General features: G+C 37.1%; 1 protein-coding gene across 4 annotated transcripts in view; it reads left to right on the forward strand.

Annotated features, from left to right (window-relative positions):
• Nucleotides 1–15,052, forward strand: part of nipbla (NIPBL cohesin loading factor a) — a 54,144-nt gene that overhangs the window by 32,812 nt on the left and 6,280 nt on the right. For all 4 annotated transcript variants that reach the window (XM_067439591.1, XM_067439594.1, XM_067439593.1 and 1 more), the window contains exons 12-39: nt 188–259; nt 349–438; nt 554–654; nt 1,311–1,397; nt 1,527–1,758; nt 2,421–2,572; nt 2,682–2,762; nt 3,680–3,780; nt 3,869–3,995; nt 4,107–4,189; nt 4,291–4,423; nt 4,801–4,944; nt 5,062–5,148; nt 5,862–6,079; nt 6,180–6,282; nt 6,580–6,678; nt 6,782–6,928; nt 8,440–8,574; nt 8,682–8,780; nt 9,411–9,464; nt 9,557–9,665; nt 10,471–10,601; nt 10,783–10,923; nt 11,158–11,406; nt 11,814–11,904; nt 12,834–13,007; nt 13,213–13,403; nt 14,771–14,878. In XM_067439591.1, the coding sequence (XP_067295692.1) occupies nt 188–259; nt 349–438; nt 554–654; nt 1,311–1,397; nt 1,527–1,758; nt 2,421–2,572; nt 2,682–2,762; nt 3,680–3,780; nt 3,869–3,995; nt 4,107–4,189; nt 4,291–4,423; nt 4,801–4,944; nt 5,062–5,148; nt 5,862–6,079; nt 6,180–6,282; nt 6,580–6,678; nt 6,782–6,928; nt 8,440–8,574; nt 8,682–8,780; nt 9,411–9,464; nt 9,557–9,665; nt 10,471–10,601; nt 10,783–10,923; nt 11,158–11,406; nt 11,814–11,904; nt 12,834–13,007; nt 13,213–13,403; nt 14,771–14,878 (3,539 nt within the window). The remainder of the gene's footprint in view (nt 1–187; nt 260–348; nt 439–553; nt 655–1,310; nt 1,398–1,526; nt 1,759–2,420; nt 2,573–2,681; nt 2,763–3,679; nt 3,781–3,868; nt 3,996–4,106; nt 4,190–4,290; nt 4,424–4,800; nt 4,945–5,061; nt 5,149–5,861; nt 6,080–6,179; nt 6,283–6,579; nt 6,679–6,781; nt 6,929–8,439; nt 8,575–8,681; nt 8,781–9,410; nt 9,465–9,556; nt 9,666–10,470; nt 10,602–10,782; nt 10,924–11,157; nt 11,407–11,813; nt 11,905–12,833; nt 13,008–13,212; nt 13,404–14,770; nt 14,879–15,052) is intronic.

The following is a 15,052-nucleotide window of genomic DNA, read 5'->3' on the forward strand; positions in this document are numbered from 1 at the left end:
CATAGAACTCTTTTAACAAATACCTTTACTGTCACTTTTAAACAATTAAAAAATAAATTGAAAAACTTAATTAGAATTTAGTAATGAATTCAAATCTTTGCTCAAAAACTTAGTTAAGCTACAGTGTCATCATCTGAAATGTGCATAAGTGGTCTGTTAGTTGATTTAGAGATTTTTATTCTTTCAGTTGCAAGACGTTTAAAGTCGAAAGAGAAGCAGAAAAAGAGGAAAGCATATGAGCCTAAGCTAACACCTGAAGGTAAACCCTTTCACCTCCCTCATTATTGCTCTGAATTTTCTCTATCAGAATGAAGCTCACTGAAAAGATTTCCCTCTCTTTTCCCCCAGAAATGATGGACTCGTCCACTTTTAAGAGGTTCTCGTTGAGTATTGACAACATCTTTGAGAATCTTGAGGACGTGGACTTTACTGCTCAGGGTAGGGTTAATACATCTGTGTTTTTGTTTGTTTGTTGTTTTATAAGTTCTGTACCAACACATTTTTTGAGTAAGATCATCTCTGACTCCATGTTGTTGTGTTTGTGTGTTCTCAGATGACGATGAGATCCCTCAGGAGCTGTTGTTGGGGAAACAGCAGCTAAATGAATTGGGCAGTGAATCTGCTAAGATAAAAGCCATGGGCATCACCTGCAGGGTAAGAGATACACGTTTTGTGGGTTTTAGGCTAGCCCATGTGTGTGATCAATCTATATAGTAGTGCAGGAAATGGACCAATTTTGATGGCTTGTCTGTCTTGAAGTGGAATATTTTTGCAGAAGGAGAACATCACTTCCATAATAAGCGCTTTATAGGGTCTTTAAAGGTGTCTCATTCTGCACTTTAGTTGCATTATATTTTTGTTGTAATATATTTACTAAATGTAATTTATTCCTGTGATTAAAGCAGAATTTTTAGCATCTCTACTCCAGCCTTCAGTGTCACATGATCCTTCTAATAGGATAATTTTTTTGTGGGAACTGTGATACTTCCGATGAACAGTATTTAATTGAAATAACTCTATTACTTTATAGATATCTTTGGTGTCACTGTTGATCAATTTAATGAATAAGTGTTTATTTAAAAAATAATAATCCCCAAACAAAATTTAGTTTTTCATGCCCATTTTCCATCTCTCTCTCTCTCTCTCTCTCTCTCCCTCTCCCTCTCCCTCTCCCTCTCCCTCTCCCTCTCCCAAATCTTATGAACACAGAGCTTTTATGATAAATATAAGCAAGACAATTCCTTTTGTCTTTAATCTCAACTTTAGCTATATACCTCATATTCTGTTGTTTTTTTCCCCCTAATGCTTAGATTCCTTCTGATAAACTGGTGAGACTGTTGAACATCCTGGAGAAGAACATTCTGGATGGAGCCAGTCTTTCCACACTCATGAACCTTGTAAACAGCACTTTGTTCCTTATTCATATTTGTTTTGTTTTTTTGGGTAACACTTTTATACTTAAGATGATGCCTTTCATTTAAAATCCACTGCATTTCCTCACTCTTACCTCCTCTGCTCTTCATCAGGATAATGAAGGAGAGGACGAGGAACGTCTCTGGCGGGATCTCATTATGGAGCGTGTGACCAAGTCAGCGGATGCGTGTCTAACTGCACTGAACATCATGACATCATCACACATGCCCAAAGCCGTGTACATTGAGGATGTGATAGAGAGAGTTCTGCAGTACACTAAGTTTCACCTGCAGAACACTCTTTACCCGCAGTATGATCCGGTCTACAGAGTCAACCCTAAAGGAGGTGAGACTTAACTTCTGCTATAGGCCTTTGCCTAAATAAATTGTTTGACAAATGTGCAAAAAGAAGAGCTACCAAAGTCCTTTTCAAGGAACGTCTGTTCACTTGGAAGCCATATTTACAGCGCCTTCAGCCATCCAAGTCCCATCCTGTCCTGAATGAGGGAATTCTGAGATCTCAAAAGCGTCTTAACTAACTCAATTAAATAAAATATTCCAAATCAGGAACAAAATCAGACATCACCTGTCCCATAAATCTTGTTTCTTAAGCTCAAATAGCGTTACAAAAAGCGTATTTTTAGGCTAGCCCAGCCAATGCATGCAAACATGGTTTGTGTAACATTAGCAACACATTATTAGCTGTTTGATAATGTAGTCAAGCAAAAGGCTAAGCATATTAATTACAGTTATGTGTCCAACATTGTAAAGAGTGATACCATGGTGCAGTGTTTACAGCAGTAAAGTTTACAGAGTGGATCTCTGAGCTGGTGTGAATTGTGGAGGTGGGGGTACAGTTACATTCAAGCTATTTTAAGGCATGAATAAAAAAATTAATTTAATTGTTAAATTAAAAATAAAATGTAAAAATACATTTTTGTAATGAATAAAATTGTGTTTGTAATTGTCAATTAACTACTAAATAACATGAACGATGTGTGGTTTCAGGTTCCTTGCTCAGCTCCAGAGCAAAGCGAGCCAAGTGCTCCACCGCCAAGCAGAGAGTCATCGTCATGCTCTATAACAAAGTGTGTGACGTGGTCAGCAACATCTCAGAGCTACTGGAAATTCAGCTAATGACTGATACAACAATACTGCAGGTGGGAAAACTGATCGGTGCAGTGTACTTGTGTATACTGTCTACATTTTTGTCATTTATTACGTGTTGTATCACTCTCTGATTTTGATAGTGTTTTTGTTCTTCTGCAGGTCTCTTCAATGGGTATCACTCCTTTCTTTGTGGAGAATGTCAGTGAACTGCAGCTCTGTGCCATAAAGCTGGTGACGGCGGTATGTTTTTTTTAAATTTTATTTTAGATTAGCTGCCCAACCCTGTGAATTCAGTCTATTATACATTGAATACATTTCTTAACATTTAAGAAAATTAAGAATAAATATTGCTTACCAGCCATTAAACTTTATTGCATGATTTCATTAAAATATATTTAATTACTATAACAATAAAATAATTTGGCAATTCCCCCCCCCCCCCCCCCAAATCACACATTTCGCTTTAGTTTCTTTAAATGCTAATTTTGTATTAATGCTAGGAGGTTTTTTGTTTTGTTTTTCCAACTAAAGAAAAAAATCATGTTTAAACAATCTCTTAACCCAATTTGTTCAATGACTACTATGAGTATGCCATTAATGGGTTTATCTCTCCCAAAAATGAAACATTGAGCCTCCCAGGCACCATCAAAGCATTGAGAGCGGTCCACTTGGCTCACTTTCCAGCTTAATTTATAGTGAGAGTTTGGGGCATGGCTACTGTAGCAGGTGGAGCCAGAGCGTGTTTAGCTGGTGTGGGACAATGACTGATGCATTACATCGGATGGGCTCTAGTTCGCTCTAGATAGTGTTAGCCTGCTCAATTGCTTACTCATAAGACATAACACAGCTCAAAGCATTCCTAATATTTTGGACCTTTTGTTAAAAATAGCATAATTTTACCTGCTGAGACATGCTTGCTTCAAGCACCTGTAAAGGCTATGTTTGGAGGGTTGTTTGAACATGCTTTATTTTTGTAGTTTGGCTAGGTGGCACAAGTGTCACAGAAACCATGCTTCACCTTTTATCAACTGTATTATTTACTTGTTTAAGGCCAGTGTATGTTTGCATTGTACATTTTGATTCTTGCTTTGTTCACATGTATCTGTGTTGCAAAACATGGTACTAATGGAGGCATTTTGCTTCTCTCTGTGGCTCAGGTCTTCTCTCGTTACGAGAAGCACAGACAGTTAATTTTAGAGGAGATCTTTACCTCTTTGGCCAGACTGCCCACCAGCAAACGCAGTCTCAGGAACTTCAGGTACTGATATAACGATTTATATTTGGATTGCAGCTCTGCCTAAACCGTTTTGTGATGAAGCATGCATGTCGATTCTGTCTGTGTTTAGGTTGAACAGTAGTGATGCAGAGGGTGAGCCCATATATATTCAGATGGTTAGTGCTCTGGTGCTGCAACTAATTCAGTGCGTGGTTCATCTGCCCTCTGACAAAGACTCTGAAGATGATCACAGGAAGGTACTAGTTACTCACCCAACTCATCTTAACACGTCTTGCATTTTACTATCATCATAAACCCTGGTGTAGATTACAGGCTGCATTAACAATATGGATTAATCCATTTATCAGGTTGATGAGGATGTGTTTATCACCAACTCGTATGAAACGGCCAGACGGACGGCTCAGAACTTCCTCACTGTATTTCTCAAGAAGTCAGAACATCCTTTCCATTATCCACATTTGCTTTATGATATGTGTGTATGTGGTCCTTGTAGTACTTAACATGTGTTTCTGTGTTGTAACTACATCTCAGGTGTGGCAGTAAACAGGGTGAGGAAGACTACAGGCCGCTTTTTGAGAATTTTGTGCAGGACCTGCTGTCTACGGTCAACAAACCGGAGTGGCCCGCCTCTGAATTACTGCTGAGCCTTCTGGGTAGATTACTGGTAAGAACAGTATCATAGCTAATCGCGTTGTCTGCAACAGAGCTTTAACTTCCCCATTCGTGCTAACATGAAATGAATGAATATTTATGAACCCATGGGAGTTTATGATGGAGCTTTGGGTGTTTTGTGAGGTTGTCATAGCAAATATAGTTTTAAAAAAATAACAATAATTTTTTTATTGAATTGCAAAATGTATAATAAATTTAAAATAATATAAAATGTAATTTTTTTCATTAAATATTATAAAAAAAGTATTTGTTTGACAAAAACATTCTAAGTTACTTTAAGTTAAAAAAAAACACAACAGTGCTTTCAGAGAAACGTACAAAGGATCTTTCTCCTTCAGTGACCCTTGACCCTATGTAATCTGTCCCTAGGTGCATCAATTCAGTAACAAGCAGACAGAAATGGCACTGCGAGTGGCATCACTGGATTATCTGGGAACCGTAGCAGCCAGATTGAGGAAAGATTCAGTCACCAGCAGGATGGACCAGAAAGCCATAGACTGCATCGTCAGAGAGGTATCCGCACCTTACATCAAAATACACATGCTGGTGCCTGTAGACTACATCTAATAAACATTTTACTTTACGCTGTTTTTTTTAATAATATTAAATGCTCCTTGTATGTGTCTTTAGGGCTCAGAAGGAGATGAGACTCAGCGGCTGCAGAAAGCTCTGCTAGATTATATGGATGAAAATGCTGAAACAGACCCTGCCCTCACTGTGAGTCCAACTAAGATGCACACAGACTTATTATAAAGTTGTGTATGAACCAATATGAGTTTCTGTATGGTCAGGTGTCAACATCTACCAAGGTTGCTTGTTGTTAATATAACACTGAGAAATAACAGCACCAGTCAAAATTTTAGACATGAACTACTGATTATTTTGCTAGTGATTTTAAGAACCTTTAAAAAAAATCTTTAAGCTTCTGCTTAAATGTTAAATAAAATTTGGTAGAAGTAAGAGAATTTTGATTTGTTTGAAGTTTTATATATGTGACCCTGGAGCACAAAACCAGTCATAAGTCGCATGGGTATATTTGTGGCAATGGCCAACAATATATCGTATGGGTCAAAATTATCTATTGTTCGAATTATTTTTCGATTATTTCGAGAAAAAAAAATATTAGTGGTAGTAAATTGCATTGCTGAGGACTTCATTTGGACAACTTTAAAGTAGATTTTCTCAATATTTAATTTTTTTTTGAGACCTCAGATTCCAGATTTTTAAATATCTCTGCCAAATATTGTCCTATCCTAACAAACCATAGACCTTATAACTGGTTTTGTGGTCCTGGGTCAAATATAATATCACAGTCTATCACTAATGAATTGGTTAACAATCTACTGTTTGGTGCATGCATTTTCTCTGCCTTTTTCTCTACCCATAATCCTCCATATCAGCATTGCTCAATCGGATTTTTTTTATTGTAGTTTGCACGCAAATTTTACATCGCTCAGTGGTTCAGAGACTGCACTACAGAGGCTGAGAAGGCCATGAGGAGTCAGAATCAAAAAGACGACGACTCGGAGGGGACGCAGCACGCCAAAGAGCTCCAGGCTACAGGAGACATCATGCAGCGTGCCGAAACTCGCAAGAAATTCCTCCACACTGTCATTAAATCAACTCCCAATCAATTTACTACTCTCAGGTATTGTCATAAATGAATTTATGCTACCCATCCTGTCTTGATCAAGATTGTATTATAATGATTGGATTGTGGTATTAATGAAAAATAAACCTTTTGGTAGGATGAATTCAGACACTGTGGACTATGAAGATTCCTGCCTTATCGTACGCTACCTGGCCTCCACCAGACCCTTCTCTCAGAGCTTTGATATCTACCTGACACAGGTGAGAAGATGGGTCTAAAATGTAGACATTACCAGTTTCCACCTGTTATTGAAGTGCCTCTTGCTATTTAAAGTTATTTAGAGAAAAAAAAAATTGTTTTAAAGTATTTCTAAGTAACATTGTCTGTTTAGGAAACATAACTTTTAACCCAATCTAATTAATCTCTTTTAAAGCGGGATAAACATCTTTGATTGGTGACTTCCCAGCACTACTACTATGTGTGTGAATAAGAGTTTAAATGAATGCATATGGTTATGAATAGAGTGCATTTTCATTTTTGTCTTTTCTTTATTCTAGATTCTGAGAGTTTTAGGGGAGAGTGCCATAGCTGTCAGGACCAAAGCCATGAAGTGTCTCTCTGAGGTGGTGGCCGTTGACCCCAGTATACTGGCCAGGGTAAGGAATGCAACGCTTATTAAAACTGGCAGCAGAAAACTATAGGTAATTCTCTCAGAGTTGATTGTTCATATCTTTAAATTGGTATGTTTGTCTTGTGTAGTCTGATATGCAGCGTGGTGTTCATGGGCGGTTGATGGATAACTCCACTAGCGTGAGGGAAGCGGCGGTTGAGCTCCTGGGACGGTTTGTGTTGAGTCGACCTCAGCTGACGGAGCAGTACTACGACATGCTCATCGAGAGGATATTGGTAGGACTTTAAGCCCTGATGGAGTTTTGGTTCCTTGACACTGTCTCCTTTGGCTTGGCTTGCTTAGTTGGTGACACTAAAATTATGGTCCAAGTTATTCAACTAAATATACAAATAAAATTAATTAATTAGGTCATATTTAATTCTATAAACTATCCAAATCAAACTATCCAAATCAAATTTTGTTGCAATGTTATCCTGTTTAACACTGTGAAGCTGCTTTGAAACAATCGTCATTTTAAAAGCGCTATATAAATAAAGTTGATTGGTTGATTTAAGCCACTACCTGTCTGATAGTTAAAGCAGGCTCAATACATAGCTTTGGAACAATATTGAACAATTTTCATTTGAGTTATTTATTTGAAAGCTCTTAGAACAGTCACAGTCCCGCCTGGCATTCTTTTTTCGATCGCCTTTTTTCATATCATATTTTTTAGTAATTGTCATAAATTAGGTATCATTCGAAAGCTTACAAAATCAAATTTTATCCTGTTAAAACTGTTTCGAAATCAGACGTTGCGTTACCATGGAAACAATACTCTAAATTCTTCTAGCGGGCTCCTCCCCTAGTGGGTGGTGTCATGTTTCTAGTACGAAATGTATTTGAACTACTTTATAATCAAACTCTTTTCTAATCTTGACAAAACATGTCATTGGAATGGTCTGAGTCTCAAGGTGCCATATTTGGTCTCTGTTTTATGATGGAAGTGATATTTGGACAGAAATGTACAGGAAAATGCATCTAAAAAACTATCAATGGAAACTGAATGACACCTGGTGACTATTTTTGGTATAGCGCCTAAACAAAATCGAATGGGACATTTTTGTGATATCAACTTCAAATTTGGAACAAATCTTGGTTAGACATATGGCTTTGGTTTTATAGTAATGTTGCAAAATGTTTCTAGATTTCTTGAACTTTCTATTTATCAAAGAATCAATATTATCACAATTTCCACAAAAATATTAAGAGGCACAACCTTTTTTTCAAAATGTATTAATAAGAAATTTTTCTTGAGCAGCAAATCAGCATAGAATAATTTCTAACGGATGATGTGACTAAATACTGGAGCAATGGCATTAAACCCATTTTTTAAAAAAACATAACAAAAAAAACCTTCCAGGCCCCAAACTGTATGTATGTGTATTTATTGTTTCAATTTTTTTTTTCCGGTTTATTCTTGTTATTGTGCATGCAGCTTTTAGGACCTATATTCATTTATAAATATAGCCAATATTTGTCATTTTAAAAATCCTTTTGGCACTCTGCAAGGACCATTTATAATGAACTAGTGGGGACAAAAATCTGAATAAACTTGTTAGAATTAATGATGGCCCATTGAAGGGCCTAAGATATGCACTTTGCCTTTATACATTCATGTACATTTTAGCCTAAACCCTTAAGTTAAAAATATGTACAGTTGTGTCTGGGGAACATTCTGCGGTGTTCTTGATTATTGTACATGTAATCTGTGTGACATTTAAAGTGTTTATATTTGCGTTCTCTTCAGGACACTGGTATCAGCGTGAGGAAGAGGGTGATCAAGATTCTGAGGGACATCTGTTTAGAGCAGCCCAGCTTCAGTAAGATCACAGAGATGTGCGTGAAGATGATCCGCAGGGTCAATGACGAGGAGGGCATCAAGGTGCAATCATGTTCTCTGCTTTGTTTTGCATTAAAACCACTGTGTTGAACTTTGTTGTGGTAGGTTTGTCCTGTTAGATTGAGCTAACTGTCTTTCCCTCCCTGCAGAAATTAGTGAATGAAACATTCCAGAAGCTGTGGTTTACACCCACAGCCAACCATGACAAAGAGACAATGAATCGGAAGATTCTCAACATCACTGATGTGGTGAGTATTTACTCTTAGGATATATATGTTTGTGTCTGTGTTTTTGTTTGTTTATATGTATTTATATATTTGTTTGGTCTGAACACAAGTGTGATTCCATCTCTGCCCCTGCAGGTGTCTTTTTTTTACATTTGTATTATCTGGGTCTAAATCACAGTATGTTTGCATCATCAGTGAGATCCCTCGGCAGCTGTTTGTCCTTGTAGCTTGGTAACGCTGGAGAAGGCATGCTTTTATTTCTTTGGCTTTATTACCAAAACATAAGATGTTCTAGTGGTGCTTGCATCTGCCTGGAACAGATGCTTTGCAAGATATGCAGAAAATATGAGCTGCTCTCTGAAGGCTATTTCTGCAGAGACATCAGCAACAAGGAAATGCAATTGCTGCTCTTTTTGTAGGGCATCAGTTTCGCTTAACTGGATTCGTTCATAGGAATTGTACCCTAACCCGAGTTTCTTTCCTTGCTGCACACTGAAATTAATTAAGCAGCTTTCACACAAATCGTAAAGCGATCAGATTAATGTCAAACAGACCTGTGTCTGAAACAAAAGCTCTAGTGTTAAAAAAAAGGCTTTTTTTTGAAAATAGTGCATCATCCCGAAGCTGATCTTATTCTTTTCTGTGCCCCAGGTCGCTGCCTGTAAGGACACTGGCTATGACTGGTTTGAGCAGCTTCTGCAGAACGTAAGTGTTTCTGTGTCAAGTCCGTTTCCATCTGCCCGCCTCTAGTTTGGAGCCCTGTAGCACTTCAGTTCACTGTGGTTTGTTTTCTCTAGCTTTTAAAGTCAGAGGAGGATTCGTCCTATAAGCCAGCCAGGAAGGCCTGTGTGCAGTTGGTGGACAATCTTGTGGAGCATATCCTCAAATATGAAGAGGCACTTGCAGGTAAGCAAATACCACTGGACTTGGGAAAGCTGATTCAGATCATTAAGCTTTAAAGCCTGACATATGAAATAATAGTCATGAAAATATATTTTTATGCCTCATGTAATATGATATAGTGGCAATATGAAACATACTCGAGGAGGGAAAGTTTTTTGTTTTATATCAGTTAGCAAACTCATGCTGTTGCTGATATTTATATGGCCAAAAAGTGCATTGAAATTTCTGTTTTATCATTTAAAGCTCTGTAGTTTTATTTTGGGGGTAAACATATAATGCAGTGCAATACAATGATGATGTATCATTATAATAAAAGGCCCTTTACTTGCTACAAACTATTAATTAGATGACAGAAGGCATAGTAGATTGTGTGCAATAGGTTTTTCAGCAAAGTTTTGATCATGTTGATAATTTAAAAGCCTAAAATGTATGTAATCAAATGAGACGGTAGGCTTTAAAGGGTTAAAACCTTAATTCGATTTTTTTTAGAGTAACTTTAAATGTTAAACATCACTGGAAGTGTTCCTAGTATTTACATGTTGTTGTTTTTTTGTAGTTTTTGTTTTTCAGTAGGGTGTTTGTTGTTGCATTTAATCTAATTTTTATTTAAATTATAAATTATTGAATAAATAGTTAAAACATGAATGTTATGCACCTAAATTCACAATTGAATCAGTCATGATCTGTCAAGTCCATAGAAAGAACTTTCCCTACAGTTTGTTTGTATATCTTGAGTTTGTTCTTGCAAGTTTTGCTGTAATTTTTCCCAAATAATTGAATTTGTTGCTGTGATACTGTCTGTGTGCAGAGCATAAGAGTGTGAACTCGACGCGGTTGGTCGCATGCATCACCACACTGTTTCTGTTCAGTAAGATCAGAGCACAGTTGATGGTCAAGCACGCCATGACTATGCAGCCCTACCTCACCACCAAGTGCAGTGTAAGTGCACACTTCCTCTCTGCAAGCAGCAACTGCTAAGCACCACTTTCTACAGTGCAATATTTGAGGTCATTCTGCCATCTAGTGGCCGTGAATTCTTAGTGATTTTGTGCCAAGGTACACGTGTCAGAAGGTTTTCATTTAAATATGTTTATGCATAATTTGTTTGTCATTTTCCCAGTCTCAGAGTGACTTCATGGTGATTTGTAATGTTGCGAAGATCCTGGAGCTGGTAGTTCCTCTGATGGATCACCCCAGTGAGAACTTCCTGACCACCATTGAAGAAGACCTGATGAAGCTCATCTTAAAATATGGCATGACCGTAAGTGATGTTCACTCACAAACTCGTAAACATAAATCACATTTCTGAAATAACATTTACTTAAAAAATAAAAAAAAATCAAGTGCACCTTTTTAACGTGGTGATGATGTTAATTAATCTTAAATTGGACTAACTACTGACGGGCTGTTAATTTGATGACATTTAGTTGCAAATTCCTGAATAATATTCTACACATACCACTAAATTATTTCTCTCTTTGTCTTTTTTGCACAGGTTGTCCAGTACTGTGTGAGCTGTTTGGGTGCAATAGTCAACAAAGTGACCCATAATTATAAGTTTGTATGGGCCTGTTTTAACCGTTATTATGGGGCTCTGACTAAGCTAAAGTTGCAGCATCAGGAGGGTACGAACAACATGGCACTGGCTGCCACCAAAGCAGCACTGCTCAGATCTCTCTTCACCGTGGGAGCTCTCTGCAGGCACTTTGACTTCGACTTTGAGCAGTTCAAGGGCGCCACTAAGGTATCGCAACCTTTCCCCTTTGTTAATAGTTATACATGATTATACATAACTCTGTTTCGTTTACATGCAGCTGTGATAGCCATGTAGTTGTTTGCCTTTAGCTTATTAGCATTAACAACACAATTTTTTTTTTACTTACAACAAAACTGCACTGTAAGATAAAACATGCATTCTAAGATTAAATAATAAATAAATATTTTAATTTATATATTTAGCTTTTTATAAACCTAAGATTGCTTGTTACAGATAGTCATTAATTGATGTTTTATGTATATTTGTGCATTTTATTTATTTATCAAATATTACAAAAAAATTACTTTTGTTTTATTCTTAATTTTATGATTTTGTTTAATTTTGTTTGTTTAACTCTAACTTCTGTTATTAAACCTGGAATCTGGAATTGACAGGTTGTGATAAAGGAGAAGGTTTTGGAGTTATTACTGTACTTCACTAATCACGAGGATGAGGAAGTCAAATGCAAAGCCATCATCGGGTTGGGTAAGATAATTTTAGTAATTCTTTGAATTTTAGTTTTTATAATTTTATGTGTTTTTGTCATTTTTATATTTTAAAATGTTTTCATTTATATAGAAATACTTTATACTTTCATTTATTTTTCAAGGTTTTGTTTAGTTCAACTAACTTTAAATAAAAAATTCTTAATGTATGTTATAAGCTTTAATTTTCATTTAAACTTTATTTCAATTACCTAAACAAGGTTTTAAAGGGGCTATATGTAAGAATTTTTATGTATTAATCGCTTTTTGTATTGCCAATGTGTGAACACCTTCCTAGGTTGTCTATGAAAACCTGTAGACTGATGTTTATGTGAAGGACTTTGGCCAGTTTTAACAGGAAAATCCAAAGGATGTGACGTTTACACATTCCAGAGAGCGTCTCGTCCGCTTAATGACTCATGAAACAAATGTTTATACAATGTACTTTTATTAATATACCTTTAATCATACTATCAGAACAGTGTTATTTTAATAACCTCATTGACATGATGCCGTTATTAAATCTAAAGTCACTCTCAGCAGCATAGACGGCGTTGGGATGTTCGCTGCAAAGGTATTTCCAACGTTTTTCTTCTAAGCAAAGTACAAAAAAAAACTTTGCTGCGTATATTGGGGCCTTGAATCGCATTCAGTCTCTCGTGCTTTACGTGTGCACGAGTGCAAGCACAAGCAATAACTCGATGACTGCAGTTCACTTAACGCCCACTGGGGTTGCTAATGACAAGACTTTCTGAATTCTAAATATAGCCCCTTTAATTTTAGTTAACAGTAACACGGTTTTCAGCTTTTTGTTGCTGAACCAATTTCTGTCAGAATAATTTCATGTATTGCATATCATAACAATGTTTTAAATAACACACAAACCTCCTTTTAACCTTTCTCTCTCTCTCTCTCTCTTGCATTCTGCAGGGTTCCTCTTCATCATGCACCCGAGTCAGATGTTCGTTCCAGAGGTGAAGTCTCTTTATAACGGGCTCCTTTCTGATAAGCGGTGCTCCATCACGCTTAAGATCCAGGTGTTGAAGAACCTCCAGATGTATCTCCAAGAGGAGGACACGCGCATGCAAGAGGCCGACAGAGAGTGTAAGTGACCGCGACATGATCATTCATAGGGCAGTGCAGTGGCTCAACATTTGCCATTATGATTCTGAGGTTAACATCATGACGAGATCCGATATAAGAACAGCAGAAAACTTGGACCAAACTAGGAACTGTAATTTATAAACTTCATAATGCTCTATAAACTCTGTTCCACCCTTAAAGAAAGCTTGTGCTTTTATTTTTCCAGGGCAGAAAATGTCAAAGCAGGAGGATCTGAAAGAGATGGGTGACATCTCCTCTGGTATGAGCAGTTCCATCATGCAGCTTTATTTGAAGCAGGTGCTGGAGTCTTTCTTCCACACGCAGTCCAGCGTACGACACTTCGCCCTCAATGTCATTGCTTTGACCCTCAGCCAGGGACTCATACACCCCGTACAGGTACACAGACCCGCCGTTATTAACCCGGCTTTAATGTCATTACTTGTCCTGCACAGAATTTTAACTTCTATACATCCCAACCCTTTGCATGTTGTTTTGTTTTACTTAATAAAATCGCAAATCCATGTTCAATGGTTTGATTCCCAGGAAACATGCATATTAATAATATGCATTGGTTAAATGTGCGGTAGGTCTGTCAAATACAGTACCATTGTGGTGAGAATTTTTTGTGTGTAAAAGTCATGTAAAAAAAAAAAAAAAAAAGTAATATTTTGAAATATTAGTTTTCTATTTTATTATATTTTAAAATGTAAATTATTCCTGTGATCAAAGCTGAATTTTCAGCATCATTACCTAGTCTTGAGTGTCAAAAATTAGCTGATTTAATGCTTTTATGATTCAATGATGAAAAAAGCAGTTTGGCCATAATGCATTTTTTTCAGGATTCTTTGATGAATAGTAAGAAACGCATTTATTTTATGCAATTTAATCTTTAAGCTTAGCCTGACGTGGTCATACTCAATTCTAGTCCGAATTTGAGTCTGAAACTGCTCCATTGGGCTGCGGTTATGGGGCGTGTTTCAACTGAACCAGGAAAGACATCAATTGGATAGAACTACAACCAATCAGAGCAATGAATCGACGCATAACGTTAGTGGTCAAATGTCAACAGATCTCAACAGCACTGTGTTGCCAAGTCTGCGGTTTTCCCAAGGGTTGTTTTCCATGTCTGCGGGTTGAAGCGACCTCAATGATGTGATATATAGACCCAGGAATGCTCATTTTAGCAGGCAACCTTACCAAAATAACACACATTTTACCCCCAAACGCCATTTTTTTCCATATAACACCCCCAAGTGTTGTAAAAAAAGAATTTAATGATACACAGTTACTTACCAACATGATCATCATTTCAGAGAGAAATAGTGACGGTCAATGCACAAGTTCTCCGTTTAGGATTTGAACAAATCCAACCCAAGCACCTTTGACGTGGATGTTTACGTTACTGTTTATCATCTGTCCGTCATCGTCTAAAGCCCACCTGACAATTTCATTGGTCAGAACAGTTTCTGTTTTCAATCTTACTTACCCCAAATTTTTGAACAGTAGTTGTATGGTAAATGTTCTTCCATACATACATTTGACTGTTTTGGTCATTCTTTAATCTACTATTAAGAGTATTATTTTATTTAACACATTTTAATGGATTTAAATCTGTTTCACCACAATCCACTCAGGAAATGAAAAAAATAAATAAATAAAGGGTGTAGGTTGGGTGTGGGCCTACTCATCACTGTCACAACCTTGGCTGTAGAACTTGCAACTAATATGGACTTGTCACTTTTCCTTCCTCCTTCCAATCAAAGTGTGTGCCATATCTGATCGCCATGGGGACGGACCCAGAGCCCACCATGAGGAACAAAGCGGACCAGCAGCTGGTGGAGATTGATAAGAAATACACTGGATTTATCCATGTGAGCATCAATCTGCACACTGTGACACGTATCAAATGCATAAACTGGATCCCAGTTCATTATTCTTATTGGTCAAATACATTGACGCTGAGTGTAAGAATGTAGCATGGGGTACTACGTTTAACTGTAAAATATCCAGGTTAAACCAACCTGTATTGGTTTTATTGTATCTTG

This window comes from Pseudorasbora parva, chromosome 3 (assembly GCF_024679245.1).
Source record: "Pseudorasbora parva isolate DD20220531a chromosome 3, ASM2467924v1, whole genome shotgun sequence".
Taxonomy (NCBI): Eukaryota; Metazoa; Chordata; class Actinopteri; order Cypriniformes; family Gobionidae; genus Pseudorasbora; species Pseudorasbora parva.